The sequence below is a fragment of the Lampetra planeri genome, chromosome 38, assembly GCF_965212315.1.
Source record: "Lampetra planeri chromosome 38, kcLamPlan1.2.h2, whole genome shotgun sequence".
Taxonomy (NCBI): domain Eukaryota; kingdom Metazoa; phylum Chordata; class Hyperoartia; order Petromyzontiformes; family Petromyzontidae; genus Lampetra; species Lampetra planeri.
The window spans coordinates 9333615-9359437 of record NC_136144.1 but is presented as its reverse complement, the minus strand read 5'-3'; the positions used below and the strand labels follow the sequence as shown (position 1 = coordinate 9359437).

General features: G+C 47.6%; 1 protein-coding gene across 3 annotated transcripts in view; it reads left to right on the top strand.

Annotated features, from left to right (window-relative positions):
- The first annotated feature begins 3899 nt into the window (after positions 1–3899).
- The window catches only part of FAM120A (family with sequence similarity 120 member A), a 41347-nt gene continuing 19423 nt past the window's right edge, over positions 3900–25823 (top strand). For 2 of the 3 annotated variants that reach the window (XM_078612317.1, XM_078612320.1), the window contains exon 1: positions 3901–5126. In XM_078612317.1, the coding sequence (XP_078468443.1) occupies positions 4506–5126 (621 nt within the window). In that variant the 5' untranslated portion in view covers positions 3901–4505. Of the gene's footprint in view, positions 5127–25823 lie in introns of all 3 variants that reach the window. The other variant, XM_078612319.1, reaches the window with a different exon arrangement.

Sequence of the window (25823 nt, the reverse complement as noted above, 5' to 3'; positions counted from 1 at the left end):
GGGTTGAACTTCCACGCTCCCTCTCGGGGCTCAGCTTATATTGTTTATATTGTGACATGCCAGTCTGGGTGAACCCCCTTATATCTCATGTGACGTCACCAGGCTCCGCCCCTGGTCACGCCCCCTTCTCGATCCTTCGCGAAGAATCTGGGTACACAACACGCGGCCCGCTCACCCCCTTCTGAGGACACCCGTGCCCCCTGGTCCGGTCACGTGCTCTCGCGGGTTCACTCAGACTGTCATGTCCTGACCCGACCTCTGTGACATCCGGAACCTGCCCTCTAGTGAGCCCTTGTGTATAGTTCACCCACTGTCGCCATAGGACGGCCCATTTACTGGTAGGAACCTCCTGGTTACACCAGCCCACAGGGGATTATTGCGTCCGTCCGTCCGTCGTGCAGGGAGGGGCTGGGTGGGGAGGGTGGGGTAGGGCTGGGTGGGGAGGGGCTAGGTGGGGAGGGGGAGGGGCTGGGTGGGGAGGGGGGCTGGGTGGGTGGTAGGAGGGGTGGGGGTGGGTGGGGAGAGGCTGGTCACCCCGTGGGTGCCCTTTTAAAACTCAACGTTTAACCTACTCACGCCGGCTTGTGCCCGCCCTCACAGTCGGGCATATTTGCGGAATACACCACGCCGCCGTTGACCCTGGCCATTGACCGAGCAACCCAACGTTCCTACCAGCTCCCTCCGCAGGAATGTGTTATGTCGTTACACATGCACAGCCAATTTTTCAATCCACTGCTTGGAAGAGGGCCTCCCCATACCGTGTGGGTCGTGGAGTTGATTTGTCCATATTTAACGCTGGCCCGTGTGGTTTGGTTAAGGTGGGCCAGGTACGAAACTGGATTTACTGCACTGCCCCTTTGCTGCCCCCAATAATAATAATGCAATGTTACACGTACGGTCCAATATGTCAAGACATAAATGGCCGTGACTCTTAAGGCACGGCGCCAAGCTCGTTATCGTTGGAAAGCCGGGGCGAGAGAAGCGGGGGGGGGGAGGAGGAGGGGGGTTTTTAAAGTGTCTCAAAGTAGGAGGTGTAGATTGGATGCTGCCATTGTGGAATAAGATCGCGTTCCAGACGGGGGAGGGCTGCCACAGAGAAACGACGCCTGGAAGTGATGGTCCCTGGTTTTTGGTGTAATGCCTTATCGTGCCTGTTTGTATTATGCATGATGGTTGCCCATCAAAGCACTCGTCAATGTTGGGCACATTCCAGGTCATTTTGTCATCGGCAGAACACAACAATATTAAACACAAATTATTAAAGCGTGTATAACATTTTGATTTAAAGCTTTCGTGACTGCAGGGATTCATATTCTTGGTTCTTTCGGTAAAGTCACGTATAAGGGAAATAATAAAATAATATAAATATAAAATAATAAAAATTCTCACGACGTTTCGACTGCAACACAAGCAATCGTCATCAGGTGTGAAATCCACAGCAAGAAATTTTATTTTATTATTTCCCTTCTACGTGACTTTACCGAAAGAACCAAGAATACATGTATAACATGGTACATTGTAAACACATATCGACACACATGATTATGATGAAAAGTGGGAACATTTGTGCCTCACAGCCAGAAGTTGGTTTCATTTCCGACCGTGGCACCTTTACGATGTGGACTTTGAATGTACTTCCCCTGTTCTGCATGGACTTCTCTGGGTTCTCTGATTTCCTCCAAGAGCCGAAACCCCCCTATCCATACTATTAATGTAACTCGTATTAGCCAACCTTTTAATGCTGAACCACTACCTGCAAATTACTCAATTCAAGTTCAAGTTCATTTATTAGGTATAGCCCTGTGAGCCATTCGGCTCTTGAATCGGGTGCAACCGCAAGAAACAAAAAACAAAAACATGAACAAAAACATCTTAAAGTGAATATGTGACTGAGTGCAAACAGAAAATCCAAGAAAGGACAGCAAAATATTGCAGAAAAAACACTGTACACCAACGCTGTGTGCAAAAATCCCTGTTGGATGCAAGTCAAACAACCAACAACAACCACAAGACAACTTAGATTAAGGCCATCAGTCTAACTCTGTACTACAACAAACAAACATGGCTAAACCAATACACTTTTCGAAATCACCAGAATAAAGCCATGAAAGCAATGAAACAGTGATCATAGGAACTGTGACGGAATTGGGATTACACGTAGCAACATTGGCCCCTACTGCAAAAAAGTGGTACGACCTTGATTTTATTTCTTGAGAATCGGTGAGGGTTTCCTGTGAAAACAAGCCCAGTATTATTCATATTCATAATGTAATAGGTGTGAAAGGCTATTGCCGGGCTACATAGTGGAAAGCAAAGGGCTGTGTAGAAAAACAAACCTTGTACTTCTTTCTGAACATCTTGAAGTATGGTCACATAACTCCCACAACCTCCAGCAGTGGATTGACAAAGAGAGGCTTGCAGATGGTCCATTTGGGCATGGGCTTGAACAATTATGGAGTTCAGTGGCCAATACTTGCAAATCATGGGTTCGCAAAGCACAGCAAGTAATCCTTGTATGTTCACTTTTAAGTTGTTCAGTGCATTGCATAAAATGACATTGCAGTTGTCAAACGTGTTTGCCAAGATGCAATCTGCCGTAAGCATTGCACGTGCGTTCCAAATCGCAATTTTGGAATTCAGTAGCCAATACTTGCAAATAGGGGGTCCTCAAAGTACAGCAAGTAATGCTTTGTACGTTAACGTTTCAGTTCAGTGCATTGCATAAAATAACATTGCCAGTGTGAAACGTATATGCTATGATATGATACTCCGACTGATGCTCCTGCTGTTGTGGAGTGGCTCATGCAGCCAGCTATGGCTGCAGGGTTTTGGTAGTACATGTTGTTTATGTTGTTGATTGTGAAAATTCCGTCACAGTTCCTATGATCACTATTTCATTGCTTTCATTGCTTTATTTTGGTGATTTTGAAAGTTTTTTGGTTTGGCCATGTTTGTTTGTTGTAGTACAGAGTTAGACTGATGGCCTTAATCTAAGTTGTCTTGTGGTTGTTGTTGTTTGACTTGCATCCCACTGGGATTTTTGCACACAGCGTTGGTGCACGGTGTTTTATCTGCAATATTTTGCTGTCTTTTCTTGGATTTTCTGTTTGCACTCAGTCACATAGTCACTTTAAGATGTTTTCTTGTTCATGGTTTTGTTTTTTTGCGGTTGCACCCGATTCAAGAGCCGAATGGCTCACAGGGCTCTACCTAATAAATGAACTTGAACTTGATATTCAATCTGCCGCAAGCATTGCACGGCGCGTTCCAAATCGCAATTATTCGTATTTCAAATATCACGAACTTGACCGTGAGACCTACGGCCGTGACGTCACCGCATGTTTAACGGGGGCTGGGGGGTCCGGGGGGGGGGGGCGGGGGGGGTCCGGGGGGGGGGGCAGCGACTCCATTGGCAAAACGTGGCCGGCCGCACTCCCCACACCCGAGCAGCGGGTCCATGTTGGTTAAGGAGTTGGCGGCGGTCGGGGCATGATGGGGATGGGGAGGGGGGTGGTTTCGTTTGCAACCCGCACGGTGATGGCGTCGGCGATGCCACAACGCCCATTGACAACCTCGTGCCGCCACCCACCACCAACACCACTCCATTGAAAGCGAATGGGACGGGGGGGGGGGTGAAGTTGTACCCTACGTAAGATGGCGGCCGGCTTCCGATGTCACGATGTCACATGAGGTGAGAGACGCGACCCCCTTGGACTTCTTAGCTGGAGCTGGGGGGGGTGGAAAAAAACGCAATCGCGTTCGTCTTAGTGGTGGTGTTGTTATTGTTGCTGCGCGCGTGCTACGCCAACGCTCGAATCGGGACAAAATAATTTAATTTTAAATAAATTTTCACTTCTTTGAGGTCCCGCCTCTTGCGGGGGGGGGGGGGCTGCGTGTGCGCATGCGCAGTTTGCACCTTCTGGGGGAAAATGGCGATGTGAGCAGCAAGCACATGGCGGCCGAGCGATGTGGCTAATTCACCCGCGCGTAACTTCAACCAACATGAGCCAAATTTAAACGCGACGCAGGATAATGTTTTAATGTTTTTATCATTGGTCACTAAATGCTTGGTTTTTTTTTGGGTCGCGGCCCGTTCGCTTGTTTTCATGCATATCGGCAAGAGGTGTACTGTACTTAAATAAATAAAATATTAATAATGCTCATACTGTACTCGCATAATACATAACCAATAACGATTATTATAACCATAGTGCTACGATTAAAGGTCATTGCTGCAGCCGTCTTATGATTCTATTAACCCGAGGGCATAACAGGAGCCGGTTCGTCAATTAACGCCACTGATCAGCAACCGTCAGTTAACATTAATATCCCATCATTTGACACAAAAAGAAGCCGAACATTTCAAAACGTTTATGACAATTGCATTTAATTAATTGCAACTAAATTGAGCGGTACTGTGCTCGGCGGCGCTGTGTGCTGCTGCTTACATACCCGTGGTGGCAGCGCCCATACAACGAGGTACCGCTGGCCACCCATTCACCGCAATGGGCATTCAGGGGCTACAAGATTACATTGAGAAGCATTGTCCAGGAGCCGTGGTACCCGTGGAACTTCAAAGGCTCGCAAGGGGCATCTCTGGCGGGGTACCAGGACCACCTGCAGCGGGTGGTGGTGGTGGTGTCCACACCTCGGGGCAACACGGCCGCTCAAGAGGACCATTAACCGGCCCATCAGCAGCACCACCACCACCATCGGGTCAGCAGCAACATCATCAACAGCAGCAGCAGCAGCAGCACCATCAGCAGCCTTCGCCGGGCCCTCTGCGTCTCTTGGTGGATGCCGAGAACTGCCTGGGCCGTCTCTACGGAGGTTTTTTCACCGACTGGGTGAGCGGGGGCCAGTGGAACCAGATGCTGGGCTTCTTGGCGGCGCTCAGCAGATCGTGCGCGCAGGCCAACATCGAGTTGGTGGTGTTCTTCAGCGGGGCCCTGGAGAAGGGCCGCCTGCCCGAGTGGACCAAGCGGCAGGCCTGCGAGAGGCACACGGCCCAGCAGATTGTGGCCCACGTGCAGAGCAAGGGCACTCCGCCGCCCAAAGTGTGGTTCATCCCGCCAGTGGGCCTGGCGCACTTCATACGCCTGGCGCTGCTGCGGTTCCGCGTGAAGGTACGGGGCAAGAAGGGGTGGGTGGGGAGATGGGAACGAAGTGGTGATGGTGGTTCCGAGGAATGGGGGTGGGAGAGGTTGTCGGGGGTTTTGCAAGAGGAGAGGAATAGGGTGGTAAGGCAAGAAGGGGCAAGTGCCTTGGGTTTTGGAGGAAGAGTTGGGTGGGATGTAAGGTGTAAGGTCTGGGAAGTCCATGAAATGGGATGGTGTGGGAATTGAAATGATTTCTGGCTTTGGAAAATGTGACTTTGGGAGGGCACGGCGTTGACGAGCATGGCAGTAGAAGGCATGGGAATTGGAGTTAGATTGGAGAGCATTTCATTCGATGGCATTGGAAGGTATATTGGGGCATGGGCTTTGAGGGGCAAGACATAGAGAGGGGGGGCATTCCATTTGGAAGGCATCGGTAGAGAAGGTTTAAGGAGATATTGGAGAGGACAAGGAGATTGAGATGGAAGACACGAGAGGGCATGATTTTGAAGAAATTTGGAATAAATATTCAAAGCGTAGCGTTCGAGCACATTGCAAGGCGTGTGCATTAATTTCAGGCATGGGAGTGCGTCACATTGGGAGGAGGGCATGATAATTAAGTTTGCTTGGTATGGTGGAAAGCTTTGGGAAGGGTGGGCACAGGAGGGCATGGACATTAAAATACCAGTCATGGGAGGGCATGGAAAAGGAGATGCAGGGTTTGGGATGGCATGCGAATTAGGGGATTAGAGTTTGTGTGCGGCCGTGTTGCGTTTCCATTTGTACGACTGGGCGTTTAGTATTGAATGCTATCTCGTGCTGTTTTTTTTTGTAACCCTTTAGCTTTTAATACGAACCCCAGCCAGAAATGTAACCCAAGGCTTTAAGCTTTGACCGTAACTCTACCGTAGACTTACCATATACCCCGTGAGACATAACCATTGACCCTTGCCTGAATTACAACCCACTTAAGCTTCCAGCGAGGGGGGTAAATGTTGGTCAAGTTAATATACTTTGTTGGAATTTATCAAGCCTTCTCTCGGAGCAAAAGTAAGGGACGCCAAGCAAAACACATTTACACCAAGAGTGAGTTGCACAAAGGAAATGGCGTCAGTGCACCGTCGCAATCGTTTGTAATTTGTGGACTCCTGACTGCCTCCCGGCGTAGAGAGACGGTGTTGACGTCCCATTAGCTGCGCTCAAGGTTTCTCACAGAGACCACCCCCCCCCTACAAACCCAAAAAACGGATAAAACGCAAAAGGCCAGAACGCGCAACGTGGCAAGCGAGAGAGTGAGACACTGCACGGTATTTATTATTAGGATTCAGCAGACGTGGCCACAAGCTCGTGGTCGTGGGGAGCCAAGCTAAACCGCTCTCAGGCGCTAAACGGAGCAGGTGGTTTAGCCCTTGGATGTTGCCCAGCTCAAAGGGACCCCCCCCGCCCGCCCGCCCGCCACTGCTTCCCCGTCGACAGTGGACTCAAATGACTCCGGGCCTCAATTCCCACTACGTGGCTAATTCATAAAATTAATGCCACCGCCGCTCTTTGTAGGGTGGAGTTGGGGTGGGTGGGTTGTAGTTGCCCACAGGATGTGGAGGACATAGAAAAAATAAATGTAATGTTTTCTTTATCGCTGCAAAATATAGCCAGCGCAGGTGGCCATCGAGCTTTCGTGTGACAAGACGGCAACGTCGCTGCGTGTCAGTACGTTCGTTATTCCAGGATTTGGTGGCTGGCCCTTTGCCTGAAGGGGGCCCACTGAGAACTCCCGGAGAGATGATGAGGAGCCAAAAAATACCGGGAGCAAGAGAGCGCGCCAGCAACATGGCCACACGGCCCTGAGGTTGCCGTCGCGTTCATTCATAAGCCCTTCGGCGTGGCAGGCCGGCATCGGGGAGAGAACAGATCGAGGCGTTATGAGAGCGCGCGCACAGCTGACATCGCAATAGAATATAACAAAACTCAAAATCGCAATGGGTCCTCATCAACATGGCCACGGCCACAGCCACCACAGGGTGTGGAGTTCATTCCCGTCGCTTTTTTTTCTCCCTCTCCCTCCTCTCTCTCCCCCCACGTCGTCGATAGGGGCACATTGCGCGGCGCCTAGCAAGAGGCACATTAAGAAAGGCGGGCGTAAAATATATATTTACTTGCGTGTGTGCGCGGTGTGCTTGTCATAAAAAAAATACAGGTGGCGGAGCATTATATTCGAGCCAGAGTTGCACAGTTGTGCTCGTGTGAGTCTGACCGTGTGTTCGTGTATGTATGGTAATCTTGTGAGTGCAGCTGGGCATGTTTCTGTCGTGCGGTGCCTGTGCGTGCGCGCGTGTGCATCGTCTGTTCCACTCTTTTTAGTGTGGGATTGCCATGTACACTAAGAGCCATTCCGCTGTACAGAGAGTTGGCGGTAAGTGCCGTCAGCGAGCACCTATTTCAGTTCAGCATCGCACACAAAATGGGTGAGCTGGGCAGGCTGTATGTTCTCAGTTCTGATGCTCATGACCACACCACACAGCCACACCAGGTAATCAAGATAGGCTGCGCTACCCTAGGGCAGGTCCGTGTACTTTGTGCGTGTCCATTGCCTTAATGTGCCAAGGATTCAAAGCTCGGTCGTGCGGATTGAGGTGCATTGTGCCAACCACATTGCCACACATGCACACCACATGCACAAACGAATGGCTTCACATGCCCCATAAGTGGCAAGTGACAAAACCACAGTCGTGCCAACCTCGGGTGAATTTTAATGGCATGTGCCTTGGCAAAGGTTCCGCTGACAGATAATCACAGAACATAACCCGGTTTCACAGTTCATCCTGCAGTCGAGGGTGACTGGCATATGTGGCACTGCGCACACACGCATGCACACACACAAACATACGTGCAGTGTACAGACGCGCGTTGTGCAAGGGTCATTTGGTGTTCCGTGTTGAGCTGCTGTGGGTAGAGCTGAAGGACAGCTGGGGCGGTGGGTGGTGGGCGATGATGGTGTGGGGGGGCCCCACTCGCTCGCCTGACATGTAGGTGGGGGCAGAGGGGTGAGGAGGGTGGTGGTGGGAGCTGGGGGACATACAACTGGAGAGAAAGGCCCAGCGAGGCCAACTGTTACAGCCATGATCATCCTCCCGCTGGGTCCAATGTTTACTGTCCCCACTTGACCGTTGGTTGGATGGCGGGGTGGCATTTTATTTTTACTTAAATAATTACTGGCGGCAAGCAGTGGTTGATGTTTGCAATCTGGGTTTAATTCCTGGCCATGGCTAACAGTGGCGAGTTAAATATTCGTACCGGTCCTGAGCCCCTCCTTCACCAACCCACCCACAAAGACCAGCATAGTGATTGATGTGAATCAGAATATTTATCTCGCAGGAATCCTATGAGCTATTAGGCTATTTTTCACAGATGTCCAGGGCCAAATTTTACAACAAACAATACAAAAAACAAGATAGGAAATTAAAGTATAGGAAAGGTAAACAAATCACTTAAAAAAATACAAATATATTCAAACGAGCCTCATGACAGACACGATGTGAAGCGGGCTATAATCCAGCAGTGTGTTTGCAAAGGGCTGTAAATTATTGTAAGTTTGTTAATGATATTCATTCCAGTACAGTGTATGTGTACCCACATAATTATATGCTTGGCTGCCGACCGCCCTCCAACTCACCGACCTGTCAACATATCTACTTACCACCTACTGCCCTATTTGCCGCCTACTTCCAACCCACATACCTGGGTTATTTAACGATAATTGCTGAACTGGTAATCGTTTACAGAATTCTTTCCTGATTCAGGAGTTCAATTTGTGTAATTTATCAAGGGGGGGGGGGTGGGGGGTGGAAATCTTAGCTTCCTGAAAATCCAAGATTGCTGCTATTTTTCCAAGATGGCCACCAATATTACCCCACGAATGTCCATTGTATACAATACACTTATTGATTTATCTTCGTGTCTGTGACGTTTTGACCGTGCTGAAATTAATTCTGCTTTCTACGGACACCATCGTAGTGTTTCACGATGCAATTAAAGTAAAATAAATGTCGCGTGGTGTTGTCAACACCCTTTTGTGGTATTGAGTCAACGCTGAATTGTAGAAAGGCCAAGTGAGCTTATGTCTGAAGGGTGCTTTTTATCAGGGTAGCGCAGTGGTAACATTTGTGCCTCGCAGCAAGAAGAAGAAGCTAGGGACGATTCCCAACTCTGGTGCTTTTAAAATCCTTTATATTAAGTTTGCTTGCTTGTTTGCGTGCTTGTTTGCTTGCTTACGACCGTGCAAATCTTTCGGTCGTTTTTTAACCCACTTCCCGTGATCCAATCGAGCTGACATTTTGCACACAGACTCGTTGTGCGTGACAATTTATTTTCGTGAAAATTTTTTTCCAAAATTTTACACTGTTTAGGGAAATATTTTTGAATATTTAATTACCAATTGCTTAATGCTGCCAGACAATCATCTGACCCATAGGTGGCAGCCATCTCAAGCCAGAGGACGAGAGGACTCTAGCCGCCACGCATATAAAGGATTTATAGTGAAAAACTTTGTTTTTACTGGTTATACTTATTCTGTGTGGAATTTGTTACCCCCCCTCCTGTTCTGCATGGGTCTCCTCTGGGATCTCCAGTTCCCTCTCATAGGTAAAACACATTGCTTAGAAGTCTTGGCCGAAACATCCTAATGGTGGGAAATTACCTTGAAATAAATTAGGATTGCAATATCGCCTCCGATTGCGAAAATTGTTCATGACCTTACTGAAAATATCTTGAGTATTAAGGCCTTCCTGGGTAAACAAGCATACTGATAATTCAAAGTGGCCATGGGAGAAACGTATTATCAACCAAACGATCTGCCTACAAATGGCCCCTTATACCCATGAAGAGGCAGACACTTTCATTTTTGTACATGCCAGACATGCAGCAAGAGGGCATCAAGCTTCACATGATTGATGCCAAAGACACAGATGTGTGTAGGCCTGGCTAGATCTGTTCTGCCGTCTCGGTGGTGAGATGTTAATTATCTCGCCTGGTATACAGGAGGTTGTGGGTTCGATCCTGACCCTGACGCCTGCTGTATATTTGGGGTTTGCGTGTTTCTCTCTCCCCGTGGTCGTGTGAATTTTTTTCCCTCTACATTTAGAAACATGCGTTTGGAGGATTTGGCTGCTCTGAATTTCCACGTGATAAGCCACGTCGTTGAGCCATCATTTGTGACAGCCAGGTCACTTGTGAAAAATAAGGTATCTTGCTCAGTGGGCCTTTTGTGGTTCAATAAAAATAGTTTGATATATTTTTTAGTTTCGTCTCTGAAGGAGGTTGGCTTTCGGGAAATGTGGATTGCCTTTTTGGTCAAGGAAAGGTTTCCTGATGGATTATAATACATGACATTCTCCACGGTAACCCCCATGAAACCCAAGCGGAATCCCATGTTTTCTGTGTCTTCAGTGGTTGTGACGTGACCGCCTTGCATGTCAAAGGCAAGGTAAATGTGCACGGCAAAGCACACACGTGTCGTCGTAGGCGCTGCCGCTGTGGTCTCACTTTCACAGCACTTTGCAGCTGTACGTGCCAGGGCTAGCTTGGGACACTAATCCTCGACTGCCATACTAGACCCCCTAGTAATGTAGAACAGAACACGGTGAGCGTTGCATTATGCCGGGTGAATATCTGTAACTAAGCTTTCCCACTGTATAGCTGATGCCGAGCTGATTGCGCTCGTTTACATAAGCACATCCTGCTCACATTAGAGGAGGGACATGGGAGGCGTTATAATGAAATTTGTTTAACCGATAAAAATAGATAAAAGTAAACACTTAAATCGTATGCGTATATATAGACAGAACGGTGACTCAGTGCGTTTGTATTATTTGGTGTTAAAATGGATATGAGCGGAGAAGAATGGAAGCCATGTTGACATTTTAGATGGCCGTTTCTTCGTGCTAATTAGCCCTTTGGCAATGATCTACCCACCCTGCTCACCTACCCCACATTCGGACACATATCAACACAGCTACCCGCATTACCACTCCTGCCTACCCACCCATGTCCACATATTCACCCAACCTACCCACCCACCTACATACTAACTTACCCACTTACCACATATTCACCCTCCCACACTCAGATAGCCACCTACCTACCCACACACACATGCATGCAACACATACCTACCCACTTATAAACTCAGCTAAGCCACCCACCTATCCATAGACACCAACTAGTCCACACTCACCCGCTTAACCACTTAACCCTACCACCCATTCTACTATTCACATATTCGCCTTCCCACCAAAACACCCCACCCATCTTGTGCCTCCCCCTACGGTAAACCCTGTAGCGAAGCGGGCGTGAAGTTGGCAAACCCGTGTGCACCCTACACGTGTGCACCCTACACGTGTGCGCCCTACACGTGTGCACCCTACACGTGTGCGCCCTACACGTGTGCGCCCTACACGTGTGCACCCTACACGTGTGCACCCTACACGTGTGCGTCCGTCCACGGTACAGGCAATGGCTCCGGTGTGGCTTGTGGCTCTGATTAAGAGATGCACTGGAACAATTAAGCAGAGCTGCTGAGCACGTGGGTATCATGGGGGGGGGGGGGGGTGGCGAGCGTTTCGGATTACGGTTGGGCGATTTTTGTTTAATTCCGTTTTCTCTCTCGGTTTGCTCTTTTCCCACAAGTTCCAGCGGGCCCGGGGTTTGATGTGGTCGCAGCAAAGTCCCCAAGCAAGGAAAATAAGATGAGCTCGCAGCGTGGGTTTGGACAGCAAGTGTAAACCTAGTCGGGAATTGCACGCCACTTCATCGTCATCGTTGTCGTCAGCCGTGTTCAATCTCCATCTTCATGGAGGCATTTTTATAACGGCTATTTCTCACCGCATTTAGCTTCACGTGGGACAGTTTCACACTTTGATCGCATTGGGAGTGTGCAGTTTTGAAGCTTGTCAACCTTAAAACTATGGGATCCTTTTGCCAGTATCAAGATATTGACTGGTGAAAACGTTTTGGTCAACCACTTTTGGGGAAGAATTGGTGATTTTAGAAAATGAAAATGTAAGCTGTGATGTTAATTGGGAATAGATTTTTTTTTGGGCGAGGCCTCATAACAGTCTGGTCACCCCCCCCTGCCGCCACAGCCAAATAAGTTAAATTGTCACGTGTGCAAGCGTCTAACGTGCAAATTGTTTTTATTTCACTTCTCACTGGTAAGTCAAAGAACAATCCTTTAGTTACGAGACGTTTCGCTTGAAACTACGCCATACATCTTCAGGACAAGCTACAGAAAGTCGCAGTAAAATCCACAAAAGTCAGAATGGCTTTAGTTTGTAGAAACAAAAAAATATTTGTTTCAATGTTTTTTAGCCGAGAGATCATTTAGGTAATTTGGTTGCATGCTGACATCTGCAACCAGTTTTCAGTTGCCCAACTGGTTGCGCATAGTGGAGACAGCGGACTCTGATTCGAAGCAATCTGTTCGGTTTTTTGGTTGTGCAAATAATTGTTGAGGTGTGTAGCCCGCTTGGGATGAATATGCTGTTTTGATATTCTTGGTTCTTTCAGTAAAGTCACGTAGAAGGGAAATAATAAAATAATAGAAATATAAAACAATAAAAATTCTTACGACGTTTCGACTGCAACACAAGCAATCATCATCAGGTGTGAAATCCACGGCAAGAAAATTTGAAAAAAGTGAAACGTCGTGAGAATTTATATTTTTTATATTCATATTATTTTATTATTTCCCTTCTACGTGACTTTACCGAAAGAACCAAGAATATGAATCCCTGCAGTCACGAAAGCTTTAAATCAAAATGCTCTTTTGAGTTTAACACGTCGGCTTTTGCGACCAGTATTCATAATAAAGATTTTTTTGGGGTTGGATCGCGTAAATATAAATGCGTCGTTAACCCACCACCATCTGATACAGCCAATTAGTAAGGTTTGTCACGCAACAAGCCGTGCCAATTGTTACTACTTCAGCACGCCGGGGTCTTGTAGAGCAAACCCACAACATTTACAATTTGAGTACTGTGACATTTCGCCGGTTATTTTAACCAGCCTCATTGTGCCATTTGCCAGAATTGTGTCAAACTCTACTTTGGTGGTGGTGGGTTAACGACACATTTATATTTGCACGATTTAACCCAAAAAAAAACCTTTATTATGAATGATGTTTTGAACTATTAGCCAACGAGAAGGGGCTTTCGTTGTTGCTCAGAAGATTATTTTGATGTCGCGATATCCATTGGGAATTTCCGCTGCAGGAATCGTCGGCACAGGGGCCCAGTTGGAAATGAATTAATCAACCACCCCCCCCGTGGATTGCCCACAAAAGCGGTGGTGGGGGGTGCTGCCTTACTAGGCGTGGGGTCATTGGCCAGCAACCAGCGGGGGACGGCGTCTTCTTGAGTTGACCCGGAATTGTGTTTGATAAAGTGACCTTGGGGACCCGGCGCACAGCGCCGTGCTGGCCGAGCCGTCTTGGTGGCTTCCGAAGAGTTCACATGATTAATCTTCTTGGTTCTTTCGGTAAAGTCACGTAGAAGGGAAGTAATAAAATAATAAAAATAAAACATAATAAAATAATATAATAAAATAATATAATAATATAATTATTTTATTTTATTATGTTTTATTTTTATTATTTTATTACTTCCCTTCTACGTGACTTTACCGAAAGAACCAAGAAGACATAATGAAATAATTGTAATTTTATTTAATATATTATTTTATTATATTATTTTATTTTATTATGTTTTATTTTTATTATTTTATTACTTCCCTTCTACGTGACTTTACCGAAAGAACCAAGAAGATGAATCCCTGCAGTCACGAAAGCTTTAAATCGAAAGTTCACATGATTTTTCGCGAGCACGGAGCGCCTGCTGTATTTTCAATGATTAGTTTGTTTTGTATCATGTAGCTTGGTGTTGAACGGGGACCGATTTTTATTTGTATTACAGGAAAGGTCTTGGGCCTTTACCCATTGGGCAGTTCACCAGCAATTGGTTAATGGAATCCTTATTCTTGCTTACTTTGAAGCAATGATGCTGATAAGGTGGACTCTCCAGGAGTCCTTGTGGCTGGTGGGTTGTGTAAGAGAAAAAAAAAATGTTACGTGAAAATACAAGTAACGGGAAAGAGCGAGTTATTTATTTCGCTATTAACACACTCCGCAAACGACGCTGAACGGTGATTTTGTGTTACATCTCGGTGGTGGTTGTCTCTCGAAGGCGCCCCGTGTGCACTCGAAGTTATTGAACAGGATCACAATAGTACAGCAGCGTGCGTTGTTCCCGGCTGCGCATGTGCCCTACGCGCAAGGCTGCCAACTGCTCCGATTTGATGAAGCTCTCTCTCTCTCTGCTCTTTGGATGAACGCTCTGCGCCCCAATTTGTTTTGGCTACGCTTTGGTGTTGGCACGTGAGTGTTTTTTGCATGTGGCAGGGAAAAACACATGTGCAGCCCCCCCCCCCCCTGCCGTTTTGTCAATCCACTGCTGGATGAGGGCACTCCCCGTGCCGTATGTATGTACAGTATGTCCAACATCTTTTGCACCGTGCGTAGGCAACCGTGATAATCGGAGGTGCCGTGGCGGCTGTAGGTGGTTCATTGACCATACTTCACCATGCTGGTTAGTGTCGGTTAGTGAAGGCGGGGATCATTAATGTAGGAGCATGAGAGCAGAGTACAACATATTTGGGTGCACTGTTCACTGCTTGCCACTGCGTAGCAGAACACTGCAGCTGCCAATGAATATCTGGCATGCGTGGTGGTCACTTATCCAAGCACTTATCCAGGTTCAAAACCTGCTTGGCTTTTATGATCTGACGAGGTCACTTGCAATTCAGGTGATTTGGGCTTGGAGACCAAGAGAGCACCTGGAGAAACACCACGCGTGAGGGTTGCGAGAGGTGGCGGCGGCTCGGAGATGCCTTCATCCAGCAGTGGATTGACCACGGCTAATGAAGATGATGATGATGATGATGAGGAGACGGCACTGAGAAACGTGTGCGAGAAGGTTGGCTGCCGACTTCCTCTGCTGACGATTGAATACTGGAACCATCTTGCCGCATCACGATCTCGGCGCAATTCGTCAACCCCGGCCTCCAATCTCCGTGAGCGTCACAGTCGTGCTGGTCAATCGGATGTGATGCCGTCTTCCTCCGTCAAGGGTGGACGACCGTGTAAACCATCGAGCGAACTCCGGTCATCCTCGCAGTAGCAGCAGCTGCAGCGGCCTTTCACTGGCCATCGAACAAAGACGGTCACCGGATCGTGCTCTTTCAGATCGCGCTTCTGCGGCCGTCTAGAAGCATGCTCTTCCTTCCGATATTAGGAATCCATCTAGATTGAAAACGAATTTATTTTCAGAACTGCTCTCTGTGTATAGTTTTCTATCCTTCCCCCCCCCCACACCTCCGATTTGCACGGTTGGCTACGTATGGCGCGAAATAAGTTCAACATGCCATACATAATACATGCATCCCCATCTCTAGCAGAGGTGTTAGGAGTATTACTGCACTGTACGCTCAAGTGTATGCAGCTCATAACTCCCATCCCTGCCAATCTTTGGACACTTGCGGAACAGGACAAATGTGCCTTAGACGCATCACGTTTATTCCCCTGCTTTTTGGCGAGCCCCTCTCGTATCGTCACGCATATTTCGAGGTCCCCAGAGAGGAGAAGTATACGAAGCGGGTTTTCACTGTACGTCTGTTGGCATCAGAGCGCACGCTGTTTTATGTTATGTTTTATGGTGCTTCGCAATTGTTTTTTAGGTGTGTACCCCGCCCCCACCCTGCCCGCTCCTCCCCACACACTCGCCTATATATCTGTCTCTGCAGCCTGCGGAGATGGTAAATTGGAGATTTTTCTTCGTGTGCTCGAAATAACAAAAATTCCGTAAACTCAAAACAATGCCAGGCCCCTGCCGTCTTGGGGTGGGCCTCCGAATGTTTAAGGGAGTCCTGTTACATCACGTTAGCTTGACTTTTAAGGTCTTGGGGTTTCAATTGATGTCTACAAATCCTAAGTTCATCTTATGTTTGGCCCGTTGCAACTCGTTGCTCTTAATCTCACCAGTCACAATGCTTCATTGTTTATATTTATATATAATTCACATCCTGTGGTTTTGAAGTCGCATCCAGTTTGACCTATACAGTCATACTCTTGGCGACAGTTCAAGTTTAAGTTTATTTGTTTAACCAAGTGAGAGCTCAAGAGACCAGTAGAATGACTTGCTATGTGTGGAGTGGTGTGCCTCATTCAATCAGTCGTGCAATATATCCATAAACACGATGCGGTGATTGACTGATTGTAAGTTCGATTGTCATATTTAATTTATCACGTGGTTTGCTTCTAAAAATACAATCTGTGTTGACATCTTCAATGAAAAGTCACACAGCCTTGAAGCCTCGTGTCATTGCCTCTTCGTTTCTCAGCCAAAAACATAAATCCTGGTATGTTCACCGCTCTAGAAATGTCTACTTGTGCACCTCAGAGTAGCATGGTTGGCAACGTACGTAAGAAGTTTGACACACGTCCATACATACAAACCGGCAACCAGTTATATAACCATATTTTTTAAATCGTGGTTGCCGGTAACGCAAATGGATTTTTATTGAAACAAACAGACCTTGGCGTGCCGGCGGGCACGTCCAGTGTGAGCCTTGCACCTCGCCTGTGCCCCTCGCCTGTGCCCTGCAGCATGTCATGTGACTGGCCATGCCCTCTCTCTGCCGGCTGTGGCCCTCCAACCGGATCATGCCCCTGCTCTCTCCCCATCTCTTACACACACATGTATGTTGAACTTTTTTCGCACCGCACGTAGCCAACCGTGCTAATCGGAGGTGGCGAGGGAAGGACAAAAAACTGAACACAAAAAGGAGTTCTAAAGAAATGAGTTTTCAATCTAGATTTCAAGAGTGCATAGCTTGCAGTGGCTTCCGAAAATGGGAAGGAAGAGCGTTCCAGATGGCCGCAGAAGTGCATCTGAAAGCATGCAATGCGGTGACCGTCTTTGTTTTTAATGGCTAGCCAAAAGCCTGAACCCCTTCACTCGCTCCAATTATTGCATACTAGCCGTTTCATTTATGCCGATTTTTTGGTTTTGGTTTTCAATGGCATAGGGTGTGCCACCAACAAATGCGTTGCGCTTAATTCTCACTTGGCATTTTTGTTGTGCAAATTTGACAAAAGATTTAACAGTTTGCCGAGCCACGGGCCCAAAGGTTATAACACGCCAAGAGGTCCACAACTTGAAGCACGAATTTGTAATAGGTCAGATGTCACATTTCTTTAGGGCACCACGGTGGCGAGATATTAATTGCCTTGCCTGGTATACAGGAGGTCGAGGGTTCGATCCCGACCCTAGTGCCTGTATATTTGGAGTTTGCATGTTCTCCCTGTGGTTAGGTGGATTTTTTTTTGGGTCCTCCGGATTTTCTCTCCCGATTTTGAAACATACGTTTGCGAATATTTGGCTGCTATAAATTTCCACACAAGCCACCGTTGAGCTATCATTTGTGGCCAGGTCGCTTCTGCAGAGGAGCTCTATATGCTCGGTGGAGCCTTGCCTGGTAAAATAAAAATAGAAGTAAATAGTAATAGTTTAATTGAGAAAGGTAGAAACGTGGGAATTGAGACGATGGGAGGGAATTTACAAGTCGTGCGGTGTGAGAAAAGAAGAAGCAAAAGTTGAGGCGTTGCAACCTGCAGTGTGTTGTTTGAGCACTGCGGATGGCATGAGTCAGTCTGGTAGGGGGCCTTCCATTGAGCACGTACGCAAAATCTGTCAACTTGACACCTCCATGTACGCACGCGTACTTTTTACACCACCCCCCCCACCTGCGTGCGTACACTTGACGCACCCCCGCCCCCCCCCCTCCGAACCCTATAGAATGGCCGATATTTAATCCATGCAGAAACGATCAAGGATTAATTATATTAACGTGTTGAATCAAACAGATAGTCCAATGCCGGTTGTATTAAATAATTAAGTTGCATACCTTTAAAAAGTTTGTCTCGTGTCCACTAGGTTCAAACGCCGACTGAACCCAGTTTCATCCCGCTTTATTTTCACCCATAACCGATTAATTTATTTTTGTTGTTCTTGTTTACTAGCTTGCGGCTTGGCTTTACACACAGCTTTGTACAAACAGTTATACTTGGCCGTGTCATCCATCCTGACTGATTATTCAAAAACACGTCTATTATGATCTTAGATCACAACTAAAACTCGGCAAACTAGTCTCTATATAAAGTGCGTTGACTGAACATCTGCTGTAACAGTAGCACGATGTACAGAGCAGTGTTAGTGCTGAAGTCCGGGGGTCAGCAGCAGCACGAACAGAGAACACCGCGGCAGCTAAAATCTTGAGCCAGCGGAAGTCTGCAGTGAGGCCAGATTGAAGGATGTGTAATCCATGGGGCAGGCCGCCAGACCATGTCAGACTCACTGCTGAGCTGCGTGAAAGCTGCAGTCAGGGGTACGGTGGAACATGAGTGACACCTCTCCCACAGTCCCACTTCTCCCGGTAGTACTTGTTGTCTGACAGCTGAAGAAACTGAATTGTGGCTCATTTGAAGGCCAATGTAGACAAATTATTATCGAGGCTTCACCCCCCTCCCTCTCGTTTCCTATGCGTACATTGTCATTAGACCCCCCCATACGCAAGCATGCACATTTAGGATCACCCCCCCTCCATGCGTACGTACTGAATGGACAGTCTTCAACATCTTTGAAGGAGTCAATGAGTGAAGTTCTCTCTAGTCACTCAACTCCGAAGCATTGTGATGTTCATGTTTATTCGTGGTCCTGAATCATTGGTGGAGATTCCACATTCCTCGTGGCATGGACCATTGTGCCCATTGTACAACCAGTTACCATAAGCGGTGGTAATAACAATAGTGCCCTTTAGTTACCCAGCAAACTTTTTTCCGCTGAGTCTCAATAACTTTTATTTTGTGTCACGCATGGATTTGTTTTCCCAGCACCGTTATTGAGCTTTTTCAAGTTGGAGGAAGTGGGACTAACCCGAGACAACCCGCACTCATTGGGGGTGGGAGTGGTGTGAGGACCACCCCAAGCTCCACATGGATGGATTCATTTCGGTCGGCTCCTCTGCCTGCCACCTCGCAGCTCCAAGACTGCACCACCTACTGCTTCCATGCAGTATCCCACCCAAGTGTCAACCAGCTTTAGCTTGGCAAAGTGGTACTCACTTTTTATCTACCCCGGAGGGGGGGCGATAGGCTGATTATATTACCGTCATGTTCAAGTACAGCTGTTTTGTCCGTTTGCTGCTGGATGAAGGCCTCTCCCCCGCACCGTGCCAGTCATGGGGGCTGTCTGACCGTACTTCACGCTGGTCGCTGCGGATTGGTGATCGTTGGAAGCGCAGAACGTGGGAGCATAGCCCATCGCAACAGTGGAATTTCCCGCGTTGCCGTCTGGCGACGAAATACCAAGACGTGGCTATTGTTGGTTGGCCTGCTGGGTGGGTGAACTGATGGATTGAAGTAGAGGGGTGAGTCGGGGGGGGGTGAGAGGGTAATGGTGAGGTGCTACTCAATTCATCGACGCCAGGGGGTTGAGCGTCCCGAGTCGTCGTCTGACCAGCATGCGAGTTGGGCACTGCCTTAGCGTGCCACCTGGTCGGATGTGTACTCTTTTGTACATTTTAAATTGGTGCATTCGGCAACCTATTACATGAGAGCCAGGCAAGGGTTTTATTTGATTTGTCTGCAATTTTATTTTAGCCGCTACGCACAGCTCGGATAGGTTGCAATAAATCTGGTTATTAAAGCATCTCCCCGTGTCTACAGCCCCCTACACTGGAGCTCTTTACATGCCCTCTTCAGAGCCTGCAAGCTGTATCATCTGGTACCATACACTTAAATTCAGGTTCATTTGGGAGGTGTTCTAGTGGCTTAGAATTTGAGGGGTTGGGCTGACACCGCTGACATCCTGGGTTTGAATTCAGGCGGTTGCCTGGATTAACATCTGGCCGTCTCGTCACGGTGGCTAGGAGATGTTAACTACCTTGCCTGGTATACAGGAGGTCATGGGTTCCATCCTGACCCTGACGTCTGCTGTATATTTGAAATATGCATGTTCCCCGTGGTAGCGTGGTTTCTTCTCCAGGTCCTCCGGTTTTTCCCTTCACATTTAGAAACATGCGTTTAGAGTATTTGGTTGCTGGACATTTCCACGCGATAAGCCACTTCCTTGAGCTATCATTTGTGGCCAGGTCTCTTCGGATAAAGAGCTATACAGCTCAGTCGGCCTTACCTGGTAAAATAAACATAAACATTGATTAGGGGTTTCAGGTGGAGTGAGTTGATGGTCAACAATGACTGTACAAAAAAAAAACCCCATCGCACTAAATTTGATCCGGCATTTAATTTGGCTAAATTCCAGCGGTGAGAATTAAAAAGTGGTTGGTTTGGCTGCCATGCGATGAACATGACTCCGGGCGGCAGGGTGGGTGTGTACGTGCTGCCCACGATTGTTTGGACCAGAGGTCACTTGAAGAGATGTATGTGTCATGTCTGCTTGTGCGTGGGCCTTTCTCTCAGCACGGAAAGGCTGCACTGCCCTGCGGGAGATCCAAATGGACCCTTTCGTCTCGTGGTGTGACAGCGATATAACAATTGCAATGAAAATGGGGATAAAATAAAAGACAAACCCCCAAATAGCCGATGCTCCTTGGGAAACATTGTCCAAGAAGGGGGAGGCTGTTCGCTTTCCCGTGAAGAAAAGGGGCATGTTGTCGTGCTAGACCCGTGATCTTGTTTGCATGAGCGAGCAGTGATTTTTAGTTCACTTGTGTGAGATTTGATTGCTAATTGTGCTGTTGTCATCGCTTGAGAGTTTCCCCGATTGAAATGCTGGCAGCTACGCGCGATGCAATTTGATGTTCAAGTATCTTAAATTTTGTAACGCCGGCCCAATATCCAGTCGTCGTACACAGAAATAATGTTTCTTTGTTAGATTTTATACAGTCGGGACGAGGTACCATGGGAGATGATACCCCCCAACGGGCGACGTGTGAGATCAATTCAGTAGGCCCCCTGTCGCTCACCACGTGGGTGGCACTTCTCCAATCTCTCCAACCAATGGTTTGGCCACATTGAAATGTTTTTATACACAACCGCTATATTCTGAATTGACCGTAATTTCTCCAAATATGATTCTTTTTGTCGCAGTTGTTGGTGGCCTAAAACGCTTAAATTTTCAATATTTTCCCATTTTACTTAGAACGTTTTGACGTGAAATTTCAAAAAAAGTCTCATCGGTGCTCGCTCGTCTATGACAATGAGCCACTAACTTGCCTCTCTACCTACTAGTTTATACTGATAGGAACCTCCTGGTTCCACCAGCCCACAGGGGATTATTGTGTCTGTCCGTCGTGCAGGGAGGGGCTGGGTGGGGAGAGAGGGGCTGGGTGGGGAGGGGAGGGTGGGAAGGGGCTGGGTGGTGAGGGTGGGGCTGGGTGGGGAGGGGCTGGGTGGGGAGGGGCTGGGTGGGGAGGGTAGGGAATGGGCTGGGTGGGGAGGGGCTGGGTGGGGAGGGGCTGGGTGGGGAGGGGCTGATCACCCCATGGTGCCCTTATAAAACTCAACGTTTAACCTACTCACGCTGGATTGTGCCCGCCCTCACAGTCGGGCATATTTGCGGAATACACCACGCCGCCGTTGACCCTGGCCATTGACCGAGCAACCCAACGTTCCTACCAGCTCCCTCCACAGGAATGTGTTAAACGCCTTTTTTGTATCTTGGGCACTCGGCAGGAGTGGGATTTTGTATGCGGTGACCTGAAGATGGGCAATTGGTCCGTCACATTTTCCTGATTGGTCCGATTTAGCACGGTTGCCCATGTACGGTGCGAAAGAAGTTAATCATACGTACATACAAAAGGTGAAAATACTTGATCGTAATTATCTTTAAAACCTCAGCAAAAATAATGTATTATCACATGGCTATGTAATAGAAAGGGCCAATTAGCTAGATGTAAAGTTTTTGTGTCACTGCATTTTAAATAGAAAAAAGGGACTTGATTAAGCCTAGCCCTTGCGTGCATGCACAATGTTACCTCTCAGTGGATTCTCAACTGATAGTAAATTACACTTCATTAGCCAATGAATGCAAACGAGAAACCCAAAAAAATTTGTTTCGGAGGCTTTATAACCAGTTGTGGACAATTTGTAAATGTAACAAAACATGTCTTCTACACTCAAAGAGTATGGATTCCTGCAGTCACGAAAGCTTCAAATCAAGAATGTCTTCTACAATTGAACTCACCACGAGAGTGTATTTTTCGCAAGACTTTAAGTTGAAAACGTTACATAAAAGACATGGGAATTTCTGGAGAAATTTTTTTTATAGATGTAAACGCATACCGTAATTCAGAATCCTAACTTGGTGATTCGACATGAAGTTGCCTTCCATTTAAAAGCGTCGTAATTTTTCGATTCATTTGCGTGGCTAATATTGTGTGTTTCCAGTGCGTCTTGGCTCAGGACACATGATTGTGCCCCTTTAGTTGTACCCCATTGTCTTGTGAATCCAGACCCTAATTAAATGAGCCCTAATTACCTTGATATTTTTCATGTTTTTTTACCATTGACTGCACACAGTAATGGGTAAATTCCAGCTCTGGCAATTAACATTTTTTATTTGACTGTTGTGCGTTGAACCTCTCCCTCCTTCGGGAGAGTGGGTGTGTAAAAATGTCTCAACTAAACCTTGTATTTTACCAGGTAGGGCCCATTGAGCTATATAGTTTTTTTTCAGAAGCGACCTGGCCACAAATGATAGCTCAATGAATTGGCTCATCCTGTGGAAATTTATAGCAGCCAAATTCTCTTAGACGCATGTTTCTGAATGTGGAGGGAAAAACCGGAGGACCCGGAGATAAATTCACACAACCACGGGGTGAGAGGCATGCAAACTCCAAATATACAGGGGTCAAGGTCAGAATCGAACCCATGACCTCCTGTTGTTGAAATCTCGCCACTTGTATGAACCTCGGAAGAAGTTCTGTGAAGTCTGCTTCTGCAGGCTGTTTTGTAATTCCCACCCAGGGCGTGACGCTCTGCTCTCTTTTGAGTGTTCCCGTTATGCTGATGTAACAATTTAAAGTAAAATTTCTGAAAGTTACCAAACCGTTATGTCCATTGGCCTTCATCCAGCAGCATCTTGGGAATGCATACGGTGGTTGGTGAGGGCATGTATGTGTGCGGGTCTTGTGCCAGTTCAGAGCTGTGTCGTTAAAACCCGCCACCACCCGACACAGCCAACTAACTAGGAAGGGTTGTCACGTAAATAGAACGTGGCCAATTCGTCACTAGTACAGCACACCGGTGTGCTGGAGAGCCAAGCCACAACATTTACAATTCGAGTACGACGTTTCGCCAGTAATTACAACCAGCTTCATCAGGCGACAGCCAGATTTGTGGAGAAGTCCACCTGTTTCGTTCCTTATATAGAGGCGTAGATGTGACCACACTTCTGCACTCTTGCACAAAGTGGGGGGGGGGGGGAGGGGGATTAATGAACGAACGTACATTATGCATGCTCCTGTTTACGTGACAACCCTTACTCGTTGGCTGTGTCGGGTGATGGCCGGTTTTAACGACGCGTATATTTACGCGATGTAACCCAAAAAACCTCTTATGGATGATATTGGTCGCGACAGCCTACGTGTTAAACCAGTGCAGTGCTCTTGGCAGATTTCCCAGGCGAAATGTGTTGATGTGTTCCCCCCCCCCCCCAAAAAACCCCCCTTCCCCGTGACCACGGAGTCGTTGGTCCCGAATGCGATCCTCCGTGGCAATGGGTAACGACAGTCTGCGCCATCCTCTCGGATGGCTCGTCTGGGAGAGAAGGAAGAGGCGGAGAGAGAAAGAGAGAGTAAGAGGAGAGTGGAGGGAAAGAGCCAGTCAAAAATAATGATGTGGAAAAAACCCGCCGAGGGACGTGGCATCCCCTGTACGTCACGGTGCCGCGTGATTCGTGCACGCACTTATATATTAATCTTGAATACGACATGTTATTTCCGCTCAGCGGGGCGGGAGTGGTTGATATGGTGGTTTCGCCTGCTGCACTTTGACGACGTTAACTTGAGTTCCATTCCTGACTGACGTCAGTCACAAGTGATGTCTGACACGATCCTGACACCCCCCCCCTCCTTTTCCACGTGACCAACCCGCACTGACCAGCATGGTGAAGTACGGTTAAACTATCCCCATGATGGATACAGCTTTGGGAGGCCTTAATCCAGCAGTGGATTGACAAAGGGATGTAAGTTAATTTTTTTCAGAATCAGAATATTTTTTATCCTGGAGAAATCCGATGAGCCCTGAAGCTTTTTTTCGCAGATGTCCGGCCGATGTTCGCAGATCTCCATTTTCTTCTGTGCACCGAGGGGTGAAATTTCTTGGAATTTAAAAGTGGCCTTTGTAAACATCTCAGTTTGAAGGACTGCGTAGAATCGTCCCGTTTTGGAAAGGTTTGGGTAATCGGAATTATGGTGGCAATGATCAAAATCTCCGCAATTTAACCCGGTTTGAAGCGTACGTGGTGGGAACGCGGACCCAAACCCCGGGAGCTTGTTGGTGGCGGATCAGCGTTTCTGGCACAAGGCATTAGCCGCCCCCCCCACCACTGCTCAAGCATCCGGACACCTCATTAAAACATGACTTTAGAAGAGATAAAGTCTGGACTTCATATCTCAATGGGTTAAGAAAAAAAGTTTATCCAGGCTCATTGCCAAAGTTTCCCCCCCCCCCCTGGTGACACAGGGTCTCTGCGTTTTTATATGCTTTATTGACTTGCACGGGAAAACCCTGAGCTCAATGCAGAAGTGCCCATCACGCATTCCGCGCGTCAGCTCCATCGAGCAGACGCGGCGCTTAAAGTGCGCGCGGCTTTATAGTCGGGAGGAATTTGGGAGTTACAAAAACACACACGGTAAATGTGCTTTTTTTTGTTAAACATGTGACCCGTGAAAGAGTTAAACCTTAGAAATATTTCAGCCCTTGGTATCGGCGGAGCTGGGGTTGGGGCAAGAAGACGATGATGCCGTGCAGCATTCGCTTGCACCATCACCTTGAATTTATGTTTCTCTCCTTCGTACCTCTTCTGAGTCATGTTTTGAGTTTGGAAGACCCGGCCCCACATAACATCTCATAACATAACAGGGGCTCTTTGGAGCTCCTTCTAGTTGGAGGCAACTTCCGCCAACGGCCGTGTTGGCGAGTAATTGCAGGGATGCGCCTTTTCATCGTTGCCTGTGCACAATAGGTCTCGGAATTGCAGTTTGATACATGGATAATAACGGACATACTAAATTAATGGTATGACATCGCGACATCCAATCGATTCCCTGACTTGAGAATGGATTAGGAACCAGTGAGGTTCTGGAGATGTGGTCCCATTGGCTGGTGCCGGTGAGGAATCTGGCCGGTGGCATTGTGCATCATGTAGGTTCGGGGGTATATATGTTGAACTTCTTTCGCACCATACGTAGCCAACCGTGCTAATCGGAGGTGCGAGGGAAGGACCACCAACTAAACACAAAGTACTGTAGTTCTCGAGAAATTAGTTTTCATCTAAAATTTAAAAGTGCATAGCTCCAGTGGCTTCCTAATATCCGCAAGGAAGCGCGCTGCAGACGGCCGCAGAAGCGCATTTGAAAGCACGCGATGCAGTGGCCGTC